Consider the following 25,863-nt stretch of genomic DNA (forward strand, 5'->3'; position numbering starts at 1 on the left):
CTGTAAGAATACAAGAATTACGTTGTTAATTTTGTTATGATTAGCAAAAATAAGCTTGGAGATCAATTTTTATATTTATTTTCAAGATTGATACTAGTACTTATTAAGTATGCCTCAAGCATTCGAACTGTGGTTTGAACGAATGGAAACTGAGAAGCCATTTTATTTGGTTGGGAAATAACATTTAACACTTGGGCAGCACGAAAAATTTGATGTCGACAAGCATGCAGCAACAACAACAACAACATCAAACCTTTATACCACTATATGTAGTCGGCTAGATGAATCTTTTTTCTCTATTGTGTAAGATTAATAGTCAAATTCTCATTTAGATCTAATAAAGAAAAGTCATTTCTAATATTTTCTAACCAAATCTTTTTAGGTCAAACCTCTACCTTTTTTAATATAGGTTTAATCTAATACATCTACTCTCCTAACCGGATCATTAGAAGGCCGCCATTCTATGTGACCAAACAATCTAAGGCGACTCTCTCTAATCTTATCTGCCACTAGAGCTACTCCGACCTTTTCATGTATATGCTCATTTTATATTCTATCTCTAAGAGTAAAGCCACTCATCCACCTGAGCATCCTCATCTCTGCAACACAACTTAATATTATGCTTCTTTTTTAACGGCCAACATTCTGTGCCATAAAACATTACATATCTAACCACCATCTTATAGAATTTTCCCTTAAGTTTGAGTGGTACTTTTCTATCACACAACAAGGCCGATGCATTCCTCCACTTCATCAATCTAACTTGAATTCTACTAATAATATCCCCATCTATTTCACCATCACTTTGAACAATAAACCCAAAATATCTAAAACATATACTCTTATTAATGACTTGATCGCTCAAAGGCAAACCCCCCCTCCCCCTTGGAACCATTACTATTAAAACTATATTCAATGTATTCAATTTTAAATATACTCAAACGAAAACCTTTAGACTCTAAGGTTGACCTCCATAATTCTAGTTTACCTTCAACTCCTTTAGTATTATCAATAAGAAGAATATCCTCAGCAAAAAGCATACACCATAGAACATCCTCTTACAAATCTCTAGTAATAACATCCATGACTAAAGCAAAAAGATATGGGCTTAAAGCCAATCCTTAATATAATCCAACTAAAATGGGAAAACACTTTTTCAAACCACCATGTTTGAACAAGTAACAACTCCACCATACATATCCCTAATGACTTGAAATTAAGCATTATTAATCCCTTTCTCTTTTAGAACTATCCATATCACTTCTCTTGGAACTTTATCATATGCTTTCTATAGATCAATAAATATTATATGAAGATATTCCTTTTTCTCTCTATACTTCTCCATCAAACCTCTCAATAAATGTATAGCTTCCATAGTAGATCTACCTGGCATGAATCCAAATTGATTTCTCCAAATTGATTTTGAGAAACATTAGTATCACATCTTAACCTATGCTCTATAACTCTCTCCCATAATTTTTTAGTATGACACATCAACTTAATTTTTCTATAATTTGCACAATCTTGTGCATCACATTTAATCTTAAAGATAAGCTTGGTCCCAAGTCCTGAATGAGAAAAGTGAAGAGTTGTGTTAGATAGTTGACAACCAGCATAAAACTTGTCAAATAATCATGACATGAATCCTCTAATATATTGTGATCTTGACAAGCATGCAACCAAATTAATTTCACTCAACACAAAAACACAAATTAGACCCGAAAGGCTCGTTCGTTGATGGAATTCACATTACGAAAAATTGGACATTAAAGCTGTAGCAATATCGATGTACTGTAAAGCAGAAATCTCTATCTATGAAATTCTGTAGGTGTATCTTTTGTACAAAGCAGCGATGTCTGCTAATTTAGATAAAATACACCGGGATAAGAGAGAAATAACTAGCTACACATCGAGAAGTAAATCAAAATTTAGACCAAATGCCCGCTCCTACTTCAGAGCTTGCTGGAAAAAAAATTGCAATTCAACACTAAATAGAGCACTAAAGTCTACAAAATACTTCTCAAAGCAAGCAAAATCTAGATTGATTTTCTAAGCCCATGCATTTTGCGTTAAGATAAAAAAAAAAAAGAAGAAGACAACTTAATATACATGAATTAGGAGGGACGATAATAGGGAGCAACAGCTGAATTTTGTAAAGAGATGCAAATAGAAGGATTATTCGTATACATCAAATGCTCTATATCTGAATCTATTTAATAGGCGGGTTCACATTTTATGCCAGTAGAAAACGTAACAACTTCAGCCAGCAGAAATAACTAGATAAATAAAAGTCTCTTATCATATTAATAAGAATAGAATTTGGAATCAGAAAACAAAGCAGAAAAGATTAGTTGCAGCAGCATTCAAAAGGCTAAGCATGTGGAGGCCATAGCTTTGGATCATGGGTTGTGTCAAGAAAAGCAGGAGGTAGCCATTGCCACATGGCCAAGCAAGGGAATGCATTTAAGGGAGCCACTTCTTTGGCAGGGGCTTCACCATGAGCCTTATAAATAGCAGGGCCAGAAGCAGGATGCACTGCAATTGTAGGTGGCATAAGTCCTGCTGTTGGAGTGCCCGTGGTCTTCACCTGTAGCTCCAGTTTCTCCTTTTCCAACTTCAACCCCAACTTGTCGTCTCGAAGCTCATTCTTCTCTACCTGCAGTTTAAGAGTAAATACACGTTAACGGATTTTACATGCCCGCTAAAATAGAATGTCAACCAAGCAAATTGTGACATTAATTATTCTTTTAAAAAGATTTTAGAAAACCATCTAGTTCATGATAGAATTATCCTGAAAATTAACAGAATATCTGATTATTTAAAAAGAAAAAGAAAAAAAAAGTAGTAAAAACTGTTCCACCAATTTGTTTTACTTCCTCTCCCTGATAACTACGTTATGCTAACAAAATGATCTAGAAAATCAAAATAGGTTGATTAAGGCTACGTTTGGAACAGCTTTCTTACTGTTTCTTAAAGTAGCTTTATAATACAAAAATTAAATTTTTTTGTACTAAAAATTTGTTTTAAAAAGCAGTAAATAAGCCGTCCCAAATGAACCCTAAGTGTATGTCCTGTTGGCCACATTTTTAGATGAGGTCAATATCTCTTTCCCCAAAGTTATTCCTAGCACCAAGGCTTTCTTACATTGGAATAGAAATTATCTTTGGGATTCCCCTAGGAGGATACCAAAGGATTACATTGGGCTAGCCCTAAAAAGCCCCCAAACACTTTGAACACAACTTAGGGGTCATAGAAAAATGGCACTCTCGTCTAAAATTCAATCCTTGGGTAAACTCTTAGGTCAAGACCCATAATTATCTGAAATTACCAAATTGCCCCTAAGCTTACCCTAATAACTCGAGCTTGACATGGTAGCCACGTCATTGACCTTAATTAACAAAAAATTATATTCAGATCATTTAGAGTGAATATTGATCCTTGGTCAACCTTGGGCTAACCAAAACTATACCCTAATCTTTGAACAAACTTGGATCAAACCTATTTTTTTGACCCAGGGTTCATGTCGAATTGATCCAAAATCCCTCAAAGACCAATTTGACTCTAGACCCACGGTATACCCCAATTAACCATAGGTTGACATAAAAACTCAAAATTATCAATTCTATGTTTTTTTTGGAGCTAGCAGCCTTCCCTAGAGCCTTAGGTTGCTTCCAAACTTCCCCAACCCATTCCATGATCATCCTAGCTAGGGGTGTAAACCAGTGGAGTCGAGCTCGAGTAAGGCCTAACTTGACCTCGGTTCACCGGCCAAATCAGGAGCTCGAACTCGAGCTTAAAAGGCGAGATCGAGCTCAGCTCCTACAATAAACACAACTCACGATCTTACCTCAAAAGAACCGGTTGAACGCTGATGGGATCAAAGCCGGAGAAGAAAAGCTGATTTTGCATTTTCTTTCCGTGAAGTTTTCCTGTGGAGCGTCGACGCACACAATCGAAGAAGACATTTTTTGCTATGAAGGAAGACATTGAAGCTGAAATATTGACTTACTTCATTGCTTTCCCAAAAATAAAAATTATTTAATTGAAGTAATTCATGCTTCAGGTTTTTTGTCCTAGGGAATATATACTAATATTTTATAGTTGCTTCAGTTTTTTTTTTTTTTTTCCGGAACCAAAGCTTTAACTATTAATATTATTAAACCTTAAATTTAATGAAAACAATAATTATTTAAAAAAATCCTTACATACATTCGATTTAGCTCGCGAGTGGAGCCTTTTCAAGCTCGAGTTTAAGTGAACTCGACTCACGACCTCCTTATCGAGCCGAGTTTGAACCGACTCGTCTCACTTATACCCCTAATCCTAGCTATGACCCAACCAATGGTCAACCATGGTTAAAAAAAAAAATAGTCAAACATGGTTGACCATGATTGGCTTAATATACCTAAATACTTGTCAAAGGCCATATCTCAAATTTCCTATATTTCAACTCAATTACCTCAAAACTTTTGCCTTAGGCTTTGGCCATAGGTCATTTAAGGTTAATTGAAGTTGACCTAAAGAGCTTAAATCTGAAACCAAGCTTAACTAAGCCCAACCAGTCCAACCTAGTGTTTCCTTATGGTTTTTTGAACCTTATAGAACCCATTCTAAGTAAACAAGCCAACTAGCTTTTCCTGAGCAAGCAACTCAACCTCGGCTCAATCCTAGGCATGTGTTTCAAGTGCTAGAATGACCTATCCAGTTTGCCTTGGCGTTGAGTCGTTCTGGACATGCGGCAACATCCTAAAGGTTAATCTCAAATTAACTTTGTGATAGGTTACTACTAGTAATAACATCAAATAAATTACCTTAATGAACAATCAAAAAATAAGTAGAAGATCCAATGCTACAAATAATAATTTTGTCAAGAATATAGTGCCATCAGCATTGTTCAGCCTTTAATAACAAATGCATATTTATAATACTTGTATTATTTATTTTAATATAAATTTGTTAAGCCTAGAAAATTAATAATATTTATATAATTTTTAATAGCTTTGAATTAACATTATATATATCAATTTGAATAAAATAATGATTATAAATTATTTTTCATTTTAGTAATTCTCGATTATTATTTCTTTATTACTAATTCTAATTATTAGTTCGCTACATTTCCAACTTTCGTCATTTAGATATGGTCACAAAATGATAAAAAATTAAAATTTTAAAAATTCATTTATATATTGGTGCATTTCACAAAATGAATGTTTTTTTATAAATTTTTTATTAATTATTAATAATCTTTTAACTCGTTAAATTTTAAAAGCGATAAAACATTCATTTTTATTACTAATTAATTATAATATAGTCTCCTAATTCATTTATTTTTATTACTAATTAATTATATTCTACTATCTTTATTCATTATTTTTTATTACTAACTAATTCTATTCTAATTTCTTAATTCTTTAAATTTACCTAACTAATTAATTATAATCTTAACTTGCTTATTTTTAATTAATAATTAATTACAATTTAGTGTGATAATTCATTAAATTTTAGGTTTTATAAAAAATGCAAAACGGAGCAACTTGAATGCATAAAACTATTTAGTGCATTAAATGGAATATGTTGAACAGTTGGATGCATTCCTTTGAATGCGCCAAATAGTTTGGTGAGTTCTCTCCTTTTAAAAATTTTAATATTTCATGCTCCTGTTAATTCCGAAGGGGTGGATGCATTCCTTTTTACACCACTCCTTTAAAAAAGCCCATTTTGCTAAACAAAGTCCAAGTTATTGCATTATAATACTTATATAATTTTTAAGTTTTGAACCTGATTCTATATTATAAGACCTCATCTTTCAAGCATTTTTTTTCAATTTTGCGATTGATAATATAAATCTTAAATTTCTAATCTATAATGCACCGATACAACTATTTATGTAGGTGTGTTGTATCGATACATGCCAATACGGCTCGGATACGTGTCCAATATGGAAAAAATGTATCCATTAAAATAATATTTAAATTGAAAAGGATACGCATACATGTAACCTATTAAATAATTTATATATATATATATATATATATATATATATATTACATAAATAAACATCCTGCCGTATTCAGTATTCATTTCCACAAGCAGCGCTAGGGCTTTCGATTACGCCTTCGTGTCTCTTCATTTGCAAAAGCAGTTGATGCTAAGGGTAGGCCAAACGAGCGGGCGTCTTCGGTCGTCTGCTTCGTCTTCTTCGTTTGTGGGAGCAGTTGACGAAGGAGCATCATGCGAGGATCAAGACGAAAAAAGCAAACATACGCTTGTAGGCAAGGAGGGCGAAGGAGCATGCATCATTATTTGAAGGTAAACTTTCGTGGCTTCTTCATTTTCTCGGGCCGAAGGAGCGTCCGTCTGTGTTTTTTATTTCGAGTGTTTTGAACGTCCATCCTCCTCCGTGCAGTTGTCGAATGAAAGGAGGGCTACAAATCAGGGTCCAACTATCGTGAGGTTAACGACAAGCAAGATAAAAGCAAAAGGTAAACAATGTCCGTCCTCCATGCAAATTTCCAGAGTTTAAGCATTTTATTGATTGGACTTCTTATTACTTAATATTTTCTTTGAATCTATTTCATCATTTTATTTTTATTTTGGGTTAAATTTTTTGTTGTGCTTTCTAAATTTATTGTGTTTTTAATGGAGAAGGAATACATGTTTTTTAGTTACAGAATTTCACTTCCACTCGCATCTAGCTAAGGGTTTATATGTATAAAGCTCATAATTATTGCAACAAATAATCATATATTTAGGCATCCTTGAAACAATGATTTAAGGATGCTAATTTTGGAAGCAATGATATTTGTTGAAAATGTTATGGAAGTCAAAAGACAAATCCCTAAAGAAGCTAATTATACCATTAGAAAATGTTATCGAAATATTATTGTAGAATATCATTAGTATTTCAAGACAGTATGGTTAGTCTCTATGCCAAATTTGATTATAAAAATGACAATGTGCAAAACTTTATTTTTATCTTTTGAGATTGCATAGTATTCTCTATATAGTATTTGACTAAAAAATAGAAGCGTCCAAATTGTAAGATTTATTTTTCCCTCGTGTACTATCAAATTGACTCAAAAAAAGCTTAAATATTCACTCAGATGTAAGGGTCATTTTCATTTCATTTAATAAGAAAAATAAAGCAGGGTGTCGCTCCAAACCTTGAGTTGCTTGATAGTCTCCTGAAGCTTCTTATTTGCCTCTTTAAGTTGTTCAGCTTCACTCTTTAATTGTGCCAATACACGAGCTGCATCACTTAAAATGCCAGCTTTATCAGACTTTGGAAGTTTACCAGGATCAAGGATGGAACTCAATTCCAAGAACCTAATAGAAAAGGTAACACGTAAAAGAAAAGAATCAAGAGGTAGAACCATCACAGGCAAGTGTAGTAGTGATCAACCAGTTTTTTCTAGAGGCAACGGAAAAAAAAAAAAAGGAAAGAGAGCACTTGTTACACGTGAGTAATACCTCTCATTTAATCTATCCCGCCGCATTTTTTCACGACAAGCTTTAGACTTGGAACCACAGCATGCCTCATCTCTTAGTCTGCAAGGTATAAATATAGAGAAACACCCTATATTTATTGTGAAATTTATGCCATAAAAAACTCCAGGTACAAAACGGAAATTCTTTAAAAATTTTACAGATATCATAGTACCAAATAAAACCAAAGGATAATAGTATAAAAGTTATTTAATGCTACATATTATCCATTCAAAACACAGCATGTAAAGTATGCAAAAGAGTAATCCATAAGGTCACAATGGTTAGATTTATATATATATTAAGATCATGAAATACCAATGCAACTTGATTTAGCTTTCAAAGAAAAGGAAGAACAATAAAATGCAACCATATCGCCTCCTCATAAGGAAATTATAGCACCAAAAAGGCCGTGCAGCTTAAAATTGAAGAAAAAAGAATATAAAGCAGAAAATTACAATTAGTACAGTTCTAGGGTATATCTTACATTCTTACTCCATTTGTTTAATGTTATTGGCAATGGAAAGATAATAATCTCGTAAAGCTAACTTTGTAGTCTATAATTTCAATAACATAACACTCAGCAGGAAAACCAGCAAAACAGTAACACTTAGTAATCCAAAAGATGCTAATTGAGGGCAATAGGGAATGAGTTCTTAGAAACTTGGACAATTAACTTAGTTATTATCCATTTAAGCAATCCAGTAGATCAGCATATATTTCCAGACAAGTAAATTTTCAGTAATAGGATTCACGAATAAAATAATCACACCAACGAATAAAGATAATAAGTACAAAAATAAAATTCAAAATAGGATGACATCACAATAAATAAATAGTAATAAGCTTAAATATACAAAACCTAATTATATTATTTTAAAAAATCACACTGATATTTGAAGGTGCAACAATTTAATAGATAATACATTTGTACTCAGTTTCATTAAATAAAGTTGCCACTACTCTCGAAGAATGCCCATGATAATGAAGCCATGGTGGGCATGCCAATTCAGGGTAAGGCTTTTAGTAGATTGTTTCCCACAAACAAAATTTTTATATCTCACATAATTTTGAATGAAAGGAAAAGTGCCGCCGAACTAATCCTAGATTAGTGAGAGTGGTAGAACCAGTTTGTTTCATCTATCATAATAAAAAAAAGATGTGAGAATGAGAAAAAATAAAAGTCACAAAAACTCCAAAAAACAAAGAAATGTAGTTCAGAAAGAGTAAGTTCCTACAAAATAAAAATGATAACTCATTTTAATACGAGTCGCATCCAGAGTTGGGATTCAAACACTTATAAAACTTTTATTGAAACAATATAGCCCATCAAATACAGAAGCCACGATTTTTTTAATAAAGCATAATTAAAATTAAACTCTACCTTTGATTCAAAAACTCTCAAACATCATTCATCCCTAACTCATCCGTAAATGCATAAAAGAAGCTACATGCCAAATATGCACAACAATCTAAATTGAGAGCACAGTAGATCAAATATCAGAATCTAAAGCAAAGAAAGGAGAGAAGTAAAAAAAAAAAAGAGACCTCAACAATTTATCTTCAAGTTCAACCCTCATGACAGCCAACAAGCTAGCATGCATGTCCAACAAGTACTTTTTTTCAGAATATATGAACTTTTCAATCATATAAGAAAAATCACATATAAAGATGGACAAAAAAAAAAACTGTAGTTCAAAGATTAATTCATTCGATCGATCCTTTGTAAAACAAACAACCTTTAAAAAAAGAAGAGAAAGCTGCAAAAAGCTCAATAAATAATCCAGAATTAAAATAAAGGAATTGTCTAGCAGTTACATAAGAATAAAGAGAATAATGAACAGAAAAAAAAAAAAACCTTTTCCAAGACCCGATCTGCTCCAGACCACAGCCATTCCTGTGCACCTCCTTGACACCAGATCTGCAAAAAAATTATCCAAAATAAAGAACACCAGGCAAATACAGAAACCGTTGCGCCAATAAGAGCACCGTCGAACAAACATTTCCAAAGACGAAAGGTAAACTCCAGGGAAACTCCAGACCCCGACGGCATGGCATTGAATCAGACAACATTCCTCCAGAAAGAAACAAGGATTACAAAAGAATTAGGTTTCATAATTATACGTACCCAGAGGCCGGTGGCGGAACATCGCAGAAGCTCTCGAGGGCACAGCGTAGCTCGCAGTCTGATCCACCTCCGGCGTCATCGATCCAGTAATCGGGGATCGTATTGGGTTCCATTCCTGAACCCGGTCGAGATACCCAAATCAGCAGAAGATCTCGGCGGATTTGCAGTTGGATTAGGATTAGGGATAGGGTTTGAAAGAATGGGCGAAGGAAAGAGGAGGGAGGAAAAGACGGCGAAGTTGCGGCTTCGGAAAGGAAAATAATCACAGGAGAAAAGCACGCGCCAAGCGGCTGGAAAGCATGAAAGAGAGGTTATTTATTAGGGAATGCCTATGCACGTCTAAGTACAACCTCTCGCTTGAATTTTAGTTATTTCGAAATTAAATTTGGATAAGCTATTTTATTATAAAAAAGGAAGTATAAAAGATAAAATTGAAATGATATCGAAGTATTATTCTTGTATACAGATTTTATAATAAAAATAAGATGAAAGTTTACTGAAATAGGACCCTCGAATTCTATCAACTTATTTAAAATACTAAAGAGAAACAATATCATAGAAATCAAATTAAAATTAAGGAGGTATTTTGGTTGATTAGTCTTCCAGTAGGAATGGGTTCCGTAAGAATATTTGCACTTGATAAATACTTCTGTTGCAGTCCATGACTCCTAATCTGAGATTTTAATGATGACAAATAATGTCGATTGAATTATTATTCAAAGAATATTTTTGATTTCTGCTATTGTCTGTGATTACTAACATTTCAGGGAGATCATAAATTACTCAGGATAACAAGAAGACTCAAGACTAGGTAGAGTAGGATTTGAAGTTTATAACCTTGTAATTTTTCTTTTATTATTAATTTTCTTTTCTTGAGTGTGGCAACAAATTATATGTAAGACCGAGCAACCATGCACACACACAGGGGAGAGGTTTTTAAAATGAAGAAAACTTTTTCTCTGTCGATCGTATTGTATGAGTTCCAATCGTAATGTACGATAAGATCTGGCTCAACATCTATCTGTAAATAAGTCGTACTGTACGATGCATATCGTATTGTATGATGTGTTTCTAATTACAACTCTAGCCGCTAGATTAATTTAAGTAAGTTCTTAATTCATAAATTTTGAATTAATTGTAATGTACGATATTTTGAATACTAACATAAATTAACCATTACGATTAGTCAGTAAATCAAGGATTAATTTATGATTGGTTATCATACAGTACGACATTGTTCATATTATACGAGCAACTGAGGTTGTTTTTTATCATCCTAAACATCGTACCGGTTGATCCCTTGATTTTGAACTAATCGTATTGTACGAAGTGGTTCGTACCATATGACGTACAATAACGAGTTTTCATCATCCCAACAGTCATCTTGTACGAACATAAGGATTTTACATATTGTACTGGACAATGTTATATCATACTAGACGATGTTATATCATACTGTAAGATATTATTTAGAAATACTACCTGTTCATAATCCTTCGTACCAAGATGAAGGCTATTTAGTATTGATCGTATTGTACGATATTGGTTCGTACTATACGATCATAATGGCTAAATTGAAAATTTTAGGGTTCTTGGAGCCTAATTTAAATATTTAAATTTTTGCCTTTAGAAATTAATCAGTGAGAGAGGAACGTGATTAGAGGGGGATTCCTTGAGAGAGAACTCTTGAGAAGATTTTGGGGTGGTTGAGAGCAAGGAGAAGGTGGGCTTTGTGAGGGAGGAGTATGAGGGAGATCACATAGTTGCTCCTAGATTGTTGCACGTTGCTCCTCCTATGGCCCGAGAAGATCTAATGGGAGGCTCTCTAAGGGCGAGATTCTTCTGCGTCCATGTCCGCTAAGGTATTATGCATTCTCTAGGAGGGAGAAAAATGAGAAGGTTCGCTGCCATCACAAAGAGAGTGATATAGCGTTTGGCACTCCGCCACACTGGGTTGATGAAAGTGGTTTGCAAAGATTTCTCTGCCTTGCTGTGGGGGCAAAAGGAGAATTACTATTTAGTAGTGAAATTCCCATAGTTGAGGACTCCGGGGAGTGGGCATAGGACAAGTGACCGAACCATTATAAATTCTCTGGTGTGATTTTTCCCTTACTGCACTTTATTTATGTTTTGCATTTTATTTTCGTTAAAATTGCTTAGTGAAAATCATTGTGAAATTCTTTGTTGAGCAAGTTAATATTTTATCACCTATTATTGCAAATTGTGTTTTAAGCATTCGCTTCCATATCAATTAATTTTCTTGTTTAAAATTTAAAAACACAAAAAATTAGAACTCCTGTTTAGGATTGTCTTTTTATTACAACGAATTTCCAATTCACCCCCTCCCTCTTGGCATATCTCGTACTTTCAATTGGTATCAAAGCGGGGTTTCAAAAATAATGTTTTAGAAAATCTTGAAAAAATCGATCATGTCTCATTTTGGTAATTGTAATACTGCGGAGGGTTATTCTATAACCCGTCCACCTCTGTTTGATAATATTCTGTTTGATTTCTAAAATTGAATGTATACATTTTTATAGTCTATAGACTATCGTTTGTGGATGTTGGTTCAAGAAGGTTACATCGCACCGTTTAAACTTATGAATGGAGTAAAAACTTAAGTACCTTTTAGTGAATGGAGCAATGAGGATAGGGATCTTGCATAATTAAATGCGAAGTGCTTAAACTGTTTCTTTTGTGCATTAAAATCTAAGGACTACATGAGAGTATCTACCTGTGCTATTGGTAAGGAGATTTGGGATAGACTATGCATCATGTATGAAGAAACTAGTGAGGTTAAATAGTCTAGAATTAATATTCTATTGCATGATTACGAACTCTTCCGTATGAAACCTAATGAAACAATATCTAATATGTACACTAGGTTTACCCAAATTGTGACATCCTTGCATCCATTAAGTAGAGAAATTTATAATTCTAAAAAAGTTAATAAGATTCTTAGATACTTACCGAGTCCCTATAATGCTAAAATTATTGCAATTACTAAATCTAAAAATTTAAACATTTATTCTATTGATAATTTGCTTGGGTCACTCATTGCGTATGAGTAAGGAGTGAGTCAAAGACAAAATGATGGTAAGAGAACAATTTTTAAATAAAGATTTTGCTATCTAAGGTTATGCAATGTAAGTTCAATTTTATAAATTGATTTTAAGATTGATTATTGATATATCATAAAAAGTTATCTTGATCAGGCACAAATCTCAAGGCAAAATTAGGTTTAAAACAGTTGAAATTAAATTTGGGACCATCTAAACTTTGTTTTCCGCAAACTTATAATCAAACTAAATGTCTCGAAAGGACAAAACCAATGACGTAAAATTCGACCCAATACGAGCCCAAATGGGCCCAAATGGAAGACATATTGCACATTTAGAAGGTTCAAACTATATATTAGATGACCAAACAATTTTTCAAAGTGACATGCTTATAATAAAATTGAGCAGATCAACGAGACAAATCTAACTAGCCTAAGAATATTAAATTCTGACATCATTAAAGAACTCAAATACTCAATAAATGTGTCATAATCAAGGGAGTCGAAATCGGTCATATTTTGAATGCATTATTTTAAATGTGTCACTATAAATAACCCCTCATTCTTTACATTAAGGGGAGGAAGCAAGAAGTGTTGAGATAGTTGCAACTTAGTTCTTGATTGTTGATATTCTTACAACAAGTATATTTTTGATAATTCCAAATATAATTACTTTGATTATTATTTCTTCTAACTTATTTTGAATGCATTATTTTATTATTTATGTACTAATATTTTAGGAAAATTATACTCCGGATTGTTGAAAACTTCAAATTAGATCAGTTTAGGATTTATTGTAATTGAAGTTTGTATTTTTGTTTTTATTGAGTCTGAGAGAGTGTGATTGTAATTGAGTAACTATGCACATAAACACCGGGGGAGAGTTTAAAATCTACAATTTTTAAACTGATCGCACTGTATGATGTATTTTTGTATAAGACGGTATGATTAGTTATTTTTTTAAGTATGAATCGTATTGTATGATATATCAATTATACGTACGCTGTCTAGCATATGAATTGGATGGGTCCCATTTCATCCAGATAAACTTGAAAATTTTCTGAACGGTTCATACCGTATGATGTCATCATCATACGTACACCGTCTAGGGTACGAATTGGATGTGTTCCTTTTCATCCAGACGATCTTAAAAAAAATTTGAACGGTTCATACCGTACGATGTCGTCATCGTATGTACACCATCCAAGGTATGAATTGGAAGGGTTCCTTTTCGTCCCGACAAACGTTAAAATTTTCATAACGGGTCATATTATACGATGTCATCATCATAGGTACGCCATACAGTGTATAAAATTGTGGGATCCCTCTTTGTTCCGATGAAGGTAAAAAATTTTCTAACTTTTTGTACCGAACGAACTTGGTTTGTATCGGAAGATCATCATGTACAAAATTATTTTATACTGATTCACATAAGGTTCTTATGCAATAGTTTTTAAACTGTTCATATATATGAACATACTATCGTACTGTATGATCGTGTATGCTCAAAATAGAAAATTTTAATTTTCTAGATAATTTTTTATGTCTTTGATATAAAATGTCATCTAAAACTTACGTGAAAAAGTATTGTCTTCCTGATTTTTCAAGAACAAATGAAAGAGAGAGTGTGGGAGAGTGTTTGAGAGAGATTTCTTGTAATTGGAGTGTGAAGGGTTCACAAGATTACTCAAAGGTAAGGATCTTTTTGTGATTTTGGTGATTAATCTTCTTTTCTTCTTTCTAGTTGCTCGTGAGAAGATCTTTGGAGAAAATCGGGTACTCTATCGATACTTGGAGAGTGTGAAAGGATGACAGTACTCTGTCGACATTTGGAGGGTGTGAAAGGATTACGGTTATCTACCGACACTTTGAGGGTGTGAAAGGAAAATGGTTCTCTGCCAATACTTGGAGTGTGTAAAAGGACAATGGTTCTTTGCCGCACCAAGGATTAGTGGAAGAGAGGTTTTATAAAGACTTCTCTGCCTTATTGTGGGGGAAAAAGGAGAGACACTTTGGTAATAGTATAATACCTGAAGAGGGAGTCTTCATGGATGTAGGTTGTATTTTGATTGAACCGCTATAAATCTTTATGTCTTTTAATTTATGCATTTATTTACTATAAGTTATTTACTATGGTTAAAAAATTTTATTTTGATACTTAAATTAACTTGATTCTAGATTTAAAAAAAATTTATTTACTATAAGTTATTTACTATGGTTAAAAAATTTTATTTTGATACTTAAATTAACTTGATTCTAGATTTAAACCCCCCCCCCGCTTGATTAGCCTTGGGACAACAGCTTAGGTTTAACAACCTATATAGAATCAACAAGTGGTATCAGAGCTTTGTTTTAAAACTATAAGTTTAGACTTCTTTTTGAAAAATGAGAATGACTACTTTTAAAAACCAAAACACACTTGAAGGGTATTCGATTACTAGATCTCCGTTATTTGATAATAACCCTTATGATTTTTAGAAAACACGCATGTCTACATTTATGCAATCACTAGATTATCGCATATAGATTTTAGTTTAAGAAGGGTATACTAGGCCAACTAGATTAGTTGATGGCATTAGAGTTAAAACACCATATGCTGACTGGATTATAGAAGAACGTGACTTAGCACAACTAAATACAAAATATTTAAATAGTTTCTTTTGTGCACTTAAGTTAGAAGATTACATACGGGTTTTCACTTGTAAAAGTGGAAAGGATATTTGGGATAGGCTTTGTATTACTTATGAAGAGACTAATAAAGTAAAGCAATTTAGATTAAATATGTTATTACATGACTATAAATTATTTTGCATGAAATTCAATGAATCCATTTCTAAAATGTACACAAAATTCACTCAAATATTCACTTCTTTGCATGTATTAGGTAAGGATCTAACGAATACTGAAATGGTCAATAAATTTTTTTGTTGTTTGCCTACTTCTTATGATGCTAAAATAACTGCTATTATAGAATTTAAGGATTTAAATATTTACTCTATTAATAATCTTCTTGGATCACTAATTACTTACGAGCAAGGAGTAAGTCAAAAAAATATTAAAATAGGAGAACAGAGAAAGGAGAAGAATATAGCACTAAAAGTGGATGATTCGGAGAGTGATTAGTCACTACCTGAGGATGACATTGCCTTCATGAATAAGAAATTCAAAAGTTTTCTTAAAAGAAAGCAGATGAGACGTCAACAGTGGAACATAGGTAAATTAAATAAAAATGTTAAGGTTTCTAATGATGTGATTTGCTACAAATGTAGGGAACCTAGACATATAAAATCACACTGCCCAAATCTTAAAGCCACTCCTAACAAGGAGAAGGTAGAAGAGAAAGCAAATATGAAGATGGACAGGAGAGATTTAGAGAGCTTTTTGGGTGGACTCAGCTTCAGATTTGTTAGAAATAAAAAAGGAGGAGGAAGTCACCAACTTGTGTTTAATGACCGATAATATTGATCAGTTAGATCAAGAAGAGGTATGTGACTTATCATATGCTAAATTATTAGAAATTTCTAAAAGAATACATGATGCATATAAAAAACTTAAGAAAATGTATACTAGACTGAACTTAGAAATGCATGAGTTGCAAAAAGAGCATGAAATCCTTAGAAAAGATCACACACTGATAGATAACAACCACATTAGCTTAATTAATAAATTTGATGATTTGAATAAAAAGAATGATATTTTAAAATCATCCTATACTCAATTGGAAAAAGAATTCAAAGATTTTAGGAATGAATCTAAGAATAGAGAGCGCTATCTGAAATATGATAACACTGTGTTAGAGGATGCAAATTTATTTCTTAAAATAACAGTGAAAGCTCTTGAAGAAAATATGATACCCCCAACACTTAATGATTTTACTAATCGTATTTTGAGATAAAAAATTTTAAAACCCAGGAAGAGAGAGTTATTATAGAAATTTGAGAAACCCATTTCCTAGAGTTAAATATTATACATGTGGGATGATTGGACATATTTCCCCACTTATACTTTAAATAGAAGAATACATTTAGTGTGGAGACCTAAGATACAAAAACTAAGTTATATCATACATGCATCTAGTTTTATTTTGCCAAAAGGAAAACCCAAACTTGTTTGAGTTCTCAAGTCTAACATTTGATTATTTTGTAGGAATGCTCTTATACAAGGCCTCGTGAGAGCATTTAGTACCTGGACAGTGGTTGCTCAAAGCATATGACTGGAGACACTAAATAATTCATAACGCTGGAAGTCAGGAATGGAGACAAGGTTACACTGGAGATAACACTGCTAGGAAAGTGGTTGGCACATATATTATATAAAACTTGCAAAATTTTTTCATAGAGAATGTATTACTTATAGAAGACTTATGGCATAATTTGTTAAGTATAAGCCAACTTTGTGATAAAGGCTATAGTGTAAAAAATTTTCCCACTAACAGCATATTAAGCTTAAATAAAAATGATGTATTACATGGAATTATGGTAAAAAATATTTATATGCTAGATTTGAACTATATTAAAACTTCTAATACTTTTTATCTAAAAACAATTTCTGATGAATCTTGGTTATAGTATAAGAGACTTTATTATGCTAGCATGAAAAATCTTAGGAAAATTACCCAAAAGGATTTGGTTAGAGGTATACACAAATTAGACTTTACTAAGGATCACCATTTCGATGCATTTTAATTAGGAAACTAGGTGAAGTCCTCATTTCATTCTAATAAGGATCTTAGAACTAGTAAACCATTGGAGATTATTCATATGAATATTTTTGGACCGATTAGTTCTATTAGTCTAGGATGAAAGGTAAACAAATTTGTGATAGTTAATGATTTCTAGAGATTTATGTGTGTTAAATTTTTATTTTATAAGAGTGAATCATTTGTAGAATTTAGAGACTTTTTGACTTAGATTCAGAGGAAACTAGGGTATGAAATTTTAGCAATTCAAAGTGATCATGAATGAGAATTTCAAAATAAAAGATATGAGAATTTTTATAAATATTGAGGAATTGATCATAATTTTTTTGCACCTAGAACCCCTCAGCAGAATGAGATAGTCAAAAGAAAGAACAAAACATTAATTAAAGATGCTAGAGCCATGTTGGATGACTATTCACTTCCTAAATATTTTTGGGCTGAAGCGATTAGTACTGCATGTTATGTTCTAAATAGGGTGAACATTTGGTCAAAATTAAATAAAACACTCTATGAACTTCTTAAGGGGAGAACACCTAATTTATTATATTTACATGTTTTTGGATGTAAGGTGTTCATACATAATAATGAAAAATCTTTTTTTAGGAAAATTTGATCCAAAATCAGATGAAAGAATTTTTCTTGGATACTCTAATGTTGGAAAATCATATAGAGTATTTAATAAAAGAACTTTGGTAGTTGAGGAGACCACACATATTGTATTTGATGAATCTAGAATTTTAGGAGAGCCAAGTTTGAAAGTTGATGATTTAGAAAATAACTCCCAAAGGATTAAAAAGATTAATTTGGGAAAAAATTTGAAGATTGAAAAATCCTTTACCTAGAGATTTGAAATTTTCTAAAAACCATCCTAAGGAATTGATTTTAGGTGAGCCTAGTGAGGGTGTTAAAACTAGGCGTGGACTAAGCAAAGAAGTCAATCATTCTGCCTTTATTTCAGTGATAGAACCCATAGATGTAAATCAAACACTTTTGGATGAATTTTGAATTTTGATAATACAAGAAGAATTAAATCAATTTGTAAGGAATGATATTTGGGAATTAATTGTAAGGCCAAAGGATCAAAGTGTTTCTAGAACTAAGTGAGTATTTAAAAATAAAATGAATAACTCATGAGTTATCGTTAAAAATAAGGCTAGATTAGTGGCTAAGGGGAATAATCAAATTGAAGGGATTAATTTTGAGGAGACTTTTGCCCCTATAGCGAGACTTGAAGGAATGAGGGTTTTGTTAGCCTTCGCCTATTTTAGAGGATTTAAATTTTATTAAATGGATGCTAAATATGCATTTTTGAATGGGGTGATTCAAAAGGATGTTTATGTTGAACAACTTCTAGGTTTTGAAAATTCAAAATACCCAAATCATTTTTTTAAATTGAGAAAGGTATTATATGGATTGAAATAAGCACCTAGGGCTTGGTATGAGAGGTTAAACACTTTCCTACTTAAGAGATCTTTTGAAAATGAAGTATGGATACCACACTCTTTTTAAAGAAATTGGGAGATGATATACTCATTGTTCAAATTTATATTGATGATATCTTTTTTGGATATTCAAATAAAAATTATCATGATGACTTTTCTAAAATAATGAGTAGTTAATTTGAGATGAACATAATGGGAGATTTAGTTACTTTTTAGGTTTTAGCATTAAGCAAATTGAGGAGAGAACATTTCTTAATCAGTCGAAGTATGTTAAGGACATTCTTAAGAAGAATGAAATAGACAATGCTAAACCAATTAGTACACCTATGAGTTCTTCAGTTCATTTGGATAAGGACCCAAAGGAAAAATATGTTGATAAAAAAAAATTTAGAGGAATTATTGGATCTTTAGTTTATTTGACTGCTAGCAGACCCGATATTATATTTAGTGTTTATTTTTGTCCTAGATTTCAATCAGATATAAAAGAATCACATTTGACAGCAATAAAAATAATTTTGAGATATCTCTTGGGAACTCAAAACTTAGGGATTTGGTGTCCTAAGTATAGAGCTTCATTTGAAATTATCAAATATTCAGTTTCAAACTTTGCAGGTTGTAGGGTTGATCGAAGGAGTATATCTAGAATTTATCAATTTATAGGAAATTCTTTAATTTATTGGTTCAGTAGAAAATAAAATTCTATAGCCCTATGTACTACTGAAGCTGAATACATTGCCTTAGGAAGTTATGTGGCATAAGTTCTTTGGTTGAAATAACAGTTGATTAATTTAGAATTTATAATAGGCATAATTCCAATTTATTATGATAGCACTAATGCCATTTACAGTTCAAAAAATCCTATATAATATTATAGAACCAAACATATAGACATAAGACATCATTTCATTAGGGATCATGTATCCAAAAGAGAAATTGAATTGAGTCATATTTCTACTAAAAATCAACTTACATATATTTTTATAAAACCACTAGCCTTTGATACTATTAGCACATTAAGAATAAGGCTAGGTGTGATTGATCTTAATGCTTAAATAAAATCTTCTACAAACCTGATATATTTCCATGTATTTTTCTTGTTTTTGGTTTTTGATGTTTTTATTTATGTGAGTGTTTTTTAGTTTTTGGTTTTATTTTTTATTTTTATGTTTTGTGTGTTTTTAGACATGTATCATATATCAAAAATTCCTATTTCTAATTATTCGTGCTGAATTTTTCAAGTGTTATATTTGTAATGTACAAAATTATTTTTGTCTTGTATGAATTTTATTTCATGTCAATCATTATTTTGGACTAAATGCGTAAAGTTTTCATTTTCTAATAGATGTCATAGTACTGTACGATACTGATATTGTCCCGTATGATCTGTATCAAGGCAGAATTAGTTATTATAACTGATTGTACGTACGAAACTTTATTTCGTATATATGAACCACATGTTATTCTATGTGGGGGACGAATCTAACCATCATTAAAATGATCTTAAATAACTGATCATCCTGGAGGAACACATGCTCATTTGTACAATCATCTGGTCAAAAAGTCTGTACGAAAGGATGCTTCGTAACTTGCATAATTATGAATTGTCATTTCATTTTGAACATTTTTCGTTCGTCCATACAAAATTTTTTTTTGTCCAGTATGATCTCACGATCATACATGCAAACCTATTTTCATACTGTACGAAAGGTCATTTTTCTTTAAATAAAAGGGCTTTAGAATTCAGTTTCATTCACTTCAATAGCCTCATTCAATCCTTCTGATCTTAGAAATGGTCAGTTCTAGCAAGCGCAGTAAAGTTTATAAGGGTTCATCATCTAGGTGTAGAGACAAAAACTTTCTGTCTAAAGAAAATGAGGATTCTAACTATAGGTTTGTCGCTTCTAAAATCATTCCGTCTAGACTCTTAATTCAGGATGATATCCATTTTTAAGTAATGCCTCTTTTTGCCTCAACCCAATTTACCTTCATTTTAACTCAGATTCATGCTTACCGTAAAGAGACCTTTCACTATTTTTTGGCAAACATGAGTTTTAATGATGATGAGAGTAGGATAAGATCATATGTCCAAAGGAAATGTGAAGAAATCACAAAGGAGGATCTAAGAAATTTTCTGCATCTCAGGACTCAATCAAGGTACTAGAGCACACACTATGACCTTCAAATCTAACTATGATTGGTCTAAAAAAAATAAAACTCTTAGAGGGGTTACTCAAGTTGGTCACTTAGTTAGAGTCTATACTTTAAATCAAAATACATGAGTCATCCTGCATGTGCTTAGAACTTCAACCTCGAAATCTGATTATGATTGGTCTGAAATAAATAAAACTTTTAGAGGGGTTACTCAAGTTGGTCACTTGGCTAGAGTCTATACTTTAAATCAAAATGTAAGGGTTATCCAGCATGTGCTTAGAATTTCGATCATTTCTAAGGCTGGTGATCACATAAATATTACTCATCTTCTATCCATAATTACTTATATAATCATGAATGGACAACCAATTGATGAAGCCCAAATCATTCTAGATTACATTCATAACCTTTCTAAAATTGGGTTTGTTTCTCACAGGAGAAAGAAAAATAATGCTCTAGGATATCTAGTGACCTATATCTTAAAAAAGAAGTACAATATTGTTCATCCTTAGATTCCACTTGAAATGCCAATCTACTTCATCGATGTCTCTTTTCGAGCACTTTTGGGAAGAATGACAATTCTAGTGAGGATACCAAGAAAGAAGGGGGAGCACTTGCACCTGCTCATGGTCCTAACTTTCAGGAGATGGTCCAGTGCATTAACTAGTTAGAGAGTCATTTTGATCAATGTTTTGATAAAATTCAGACTCACTTAAAGTAGCAGGATGCATAGTACCAGCAAGACATGGGTTGGATCCAAGGTCAGTTTGACTCTATGGACACTAACGTAGCTATGATGAATAACTATTTCTTAGTCTTTAGCAAGCCTCCTTCTCCAGACCAGGGTACCTCAGAGTTCTAGATGTACTTCTTTTGTGTTGTCTTTGCTAGTCCTCTCTAGATGTGATGATTTTAGTGTTTTATGTACTTATCTTTGTTTAGTGTTTTGTGAACTTGTCTTTATTTAATGTTTTGTGTACTTGTCTTTATTGATGTTGTATTATTTTTTATTGTGATGGAAATTGATATAAAAGAGCTTCAATGTATCTGATTTTAAATTGATATCAATAAAAAATGTCTTGTCTTGATTAGTTGCATTTGTTTGTTATTTGAAATGTAAGTTTGCCTATATGATAATCCTATCTTAATTGATATACAATACTAAATTAATTTCATTATGAAATCTAATCTTTCAAAAGTTTAAGTTCACTTATAACTCGATCAAGTTAAGGATATCAATCTTGTGTTCCTTTTAGGTAAACATAATTTAAAATTATTATTACAATTTTGATATCTTATTATTTTTTATTTCTCTTTTCAATATAATTATCTTTGAAATTAGAGAAATTTGATTTTTTAGATTATTGATTTTGAAAAGATCAATTAAAAAAAGGGATATAAAAAAGGAAATGTACAATGTGCAAAAAAAAATTGAAAGAATGCGCAATGGTTCACAAATTGAAAAGATGCACAAAATTAGCTCAAATATAAAAAAATGCACAAAGTGTGCCACAAATATTTGAAAAGAAGCGCAATATTACCAATTGAATATATCATTTAATCTGCAAATTCAAATCGATCTAATATTTAATTATATTTTGTATTAAAAATTAAACTTAACTAATCTTCATTTCATCACTTTTGTAATAATTCTCCTTATCTAATTGTCTATAATGCTTCATGTCCTTGATCAATTTTTCTTATCTAAGTTATGCTTTAATTTAAATGCTTTTGAATCTTTCTTTTTCGGCTAATGATAATTAAATTTTTATTGTAATTGTAATTCAATCTCTTTCAAGATCAATTACTAAGGTTTTTCATATTACTTCTCTCTTTTCAGCCTCCTTTTCCCTTTTATTGTTGTCAAAAGGGGGAGGTAATATTTTTTTTTTTGTGTTTTTGTTTTTTTTTTTGTTTTTGTGTTTGTGTTTTAGGGTTTATGTTATATGTGTTGTGTTGTTTTTTTATTTTCTATTTAAAATAATAATAATTTTTTTTTATTCTTCATGGAATTTCTCTATGTTCACATGTTTATTCTTTTAGGGGGAGCTAAGGAAAAATTTAGGGTATATAAGTTCACTCAAACAATAATTATTTTGTCTTCATAAAAAAGGGAGAGATTGTTGAGATAGTTGCAACTTAGTTTTTTATTGTTGATATTCTTGCTACATGTATATTTTTGATGATTCCAATTATTATTGCTTTAATTATTATTTCTCCTAATATATTTTAGATGCATTTTTTTGTTATTTGTGTGTACTAACATTTTAGAGAAATCATACTCTGGATTGTCGAAGACTTCAAATCAGATCAGTTTAGGGTTTATTATAATTGAGGTATGTATTTTTTTATTGATTCTGAGAGAGTGTGATTGTAATTGAGTAATTATGCACACACACACCGGGGGAGAATTTAAAATATATAATTTTTAAACTGATTATACTATGCGATGTCTTTTCGTACGAGATGATCTGATTAGTTATTTTCCCCTGCCAGTAGTTAAATGAATAGGAAATAGAAAATTTTTCTAAGTATGGATCGTACTATATGATATACCAATTATATGTATGCCGTCCAGTATATGAATTAGATGGGTTCCTTTTCATCCGAATGAACTTGAAAATTTTCTAAACAGTTAGTATCGTATGATGTCTTCATCGTACGTACGTTGTCCATGGTATAAATTGGATAGGTTCCTATTCATCCAGACTAAATTGAAAAAATTCTAAACAGTTTATACTGTACGATGTCTTCATCATACGTACGCTATCCAGGGTACAAATTGGATGGGTCCCTTTTTGTCCCGATGAATGTTAAAATTTTTATAATGGATTGTACCATACAATGTCATCATCATACGTACGTCGTATATGGTACAAAATTGTGGGGTCCCTCTTCGTCAGGATGAAGGTCAATAATTTTATAACTGTTTGTATCGGATGAACTTGGTTCATACCGAATGATCATCGTGTATGAAATTGTTTTGCACCGATTCACATAAGGTTCATACATAATAATTATTGAACTATTCGTACATACGAACATACAATCGTACTGTACGATCGTGTACGCTCAAAATGAAAAATTTTAGTTTTTTGGATGATTTTTCATGTCTTTGATATAAAAGGTCTTCTAAAATTGACGTGAAAAAGTCTTCTTCATGATTTTTAAAGAGCAAGTGAAAGAGAGAGTGTGGGAGAGTGTTTGAGAGAGATTTTTTGCAATTGGATCTCTTTGTGATTTTGGTGATTACTCTTCTTTCTTCTTTCTAGTTGCTCATAAGAAGATCTTTGGAGAAGATCCGATACTCTACCAACACTTGGAGAGTGTGAAAGGATGAGGGTACTCTACTGACACTTAGAGGGAGTGAAAGAATGATGGTTCTCTACTGACACTTGGAGGGTGTAAAAGGATGATGGTTCTTTGCCAACACTTAGAGGGTGTAAAAGTACGACAGTTCTCTATCACAACGGGGATTGGTTGAAGAAAGGTTTTGTAAAGGCTTCTCCGCCTTGCTGTAGGGACAAAAGGAAAGACACTTTGGTAATAGTGCAATACCTAAAGAGGGAGTCTTCAGGGAGTGAATGTAGGTCGTGTTTTTACCAAACCACTATACATCCTTATATCTTTTAATTTTCACATTTATTTATTGTGGTTAAAATTTTTTATTTTGAAACTTAAATTAACTTGCTACTATATTTTAAAAAAATGGTTTTCTATTTAAAAAATCCAAGAGAAATTTTAAATTACTAATTTACCCCCTCTTGGTTAGCCTTGGGACAATAGCTTAGGTTTAACAACATATACACAATCAATAAGAAGGGAAGAATTGGGTGTAAGGGAAGAAGAGAGGAGAGGAAGAGATATGTATGATCTCTCTTTACACTAAGCTCCTCCTCGACCACTGCCCGACCAGTGACGATCGCCTGGCTTTCTCCTAACCACCAACTTTTTTCGCACTTCATCCAGACCACCCATTATCACTAGACTTATTCCCAGCCATCGAATATCACCTGACTTCCTCCCAACCACCGAGTGTCACTAGACTTCTACTCAGCCACCATCTGTTGTTGGACTTATGCCTAGCCCCCAACCTTTACTTGACTTTCGTCAGACTTTCGCCTAACCACCATCTATTGTTAGATTTCATTGGACTCCTACCTGACCATCAATCATCGCCATCTATGGCTTCTTCATCCAACATCACCGATTATGGTCCTTTCAAACATCCATCTCAATATAACAGTTCTTTTGACCTTGTCACTTGCCAACTATAATCCTTTCGACCTCAATTTCGACATAAAGGTCTTTCTGACATTGGCCGCATACCAATTATGGCCATTTCGATCTCTTTCAGAAGATTACAATCTTTTAGACATACATCTCCCACCAACTATGGCCCTTCCGAACTTTATCACTAGAATACAATTTTTCCAACCTCTATTACCCACCGACTATGGTACTTCTAACCACTATCACTATATATGATATTTTTGAGCTATGTTGCCCGCCGACTATGGTCCTTTCTACCACCATCACCCAACTATGGTCTTTCCAACCTCCATCATTTGCCAACTATGATCTTATTGATCACTGTCACCCGATTATGGTCTTTTTGGCCTCCATCGCCTATCGATTATAGTCCTACTAACAAAACAAAAATGTTAATAATGATTCTTCCTATTTCTACAATATAATGCACTCCATATGATGTATATTTGCAACATTAATCCAAGGCCTTCCCCCTCAAGGAGGGTCTCATTTGTAATCTACTGCAAATACTAATGGATTCATTCAAAATAGGCCAAGGCTCATGGTTTTCCCTTTTTTAGAGGGTTTTTATATCAAAACTCTAGTGTCTCTTATGAAAGCTACACCTTTATTTTTTATTTGATTG

General features: G+C 32.3%; 1 protein-coding gene across 2 annotated transcripts; it reads right to left on the minus strand.

Annotated features, from left to right (window-relative positions):
* Nucleotides 1-2,127: 2,127 nt before the first annotated feature.
* Nucleotides 2,128-9,923, minus strand: LOC110102219 (transcription factor ILR3). 2 transcript variants are annotated; one of them, XM_020830447.2, is made up of 5 exons: nucleotides 9,617-9,923; nucleotides 9,347-9,409; nucleotides 7,474-7,579; nucleotides 7,167-7,329; nucleotides 2,128-2,656 (listed from the first exon to the last, which is right to left on the minus strand). In XM_020830447.2, the coding sequence occupies exons 1-5, from the start codon at nucleotides 9,693-9,695 to the stop codon at nucleotides 2,372-2,374; spliced, it is 696 nt and encodes a 231-aa protein (XP_020686106.1). In that variant the 5' UTR covers nucleotides 9,696-9,923; the 3' UTR covers nucleotides 2,128-2,371. The 2 variants fall into 2 exon arrangements, with proteins under 2 accessions (XP_020686106.1, XP_020686105.1); XM_020830446.2 differs by having other exon boundaries at nucleotides 7,474-7,551; nucleotides 9,617-9,922.
* Nucleotides 9,924-25,863: the final 15,940 nt, after the last annotated feature.

Source organism: Dendrobium catenatum, unplaced genomic scaffold, assembly GCF_001605985.2.
Source record: "Dendrobium catenatum unplaced genomic scaffold, ASM160598v2 fragScaff_scaffold_482, whole genome shotgun sequence".
Lineage (NCBI taxonomy): Eukaryota > Viridiplantae > Streptophyta > Magnoliopsida > Asparagales > Orchidaceae > Dendrobium > Dendrobium catenatum.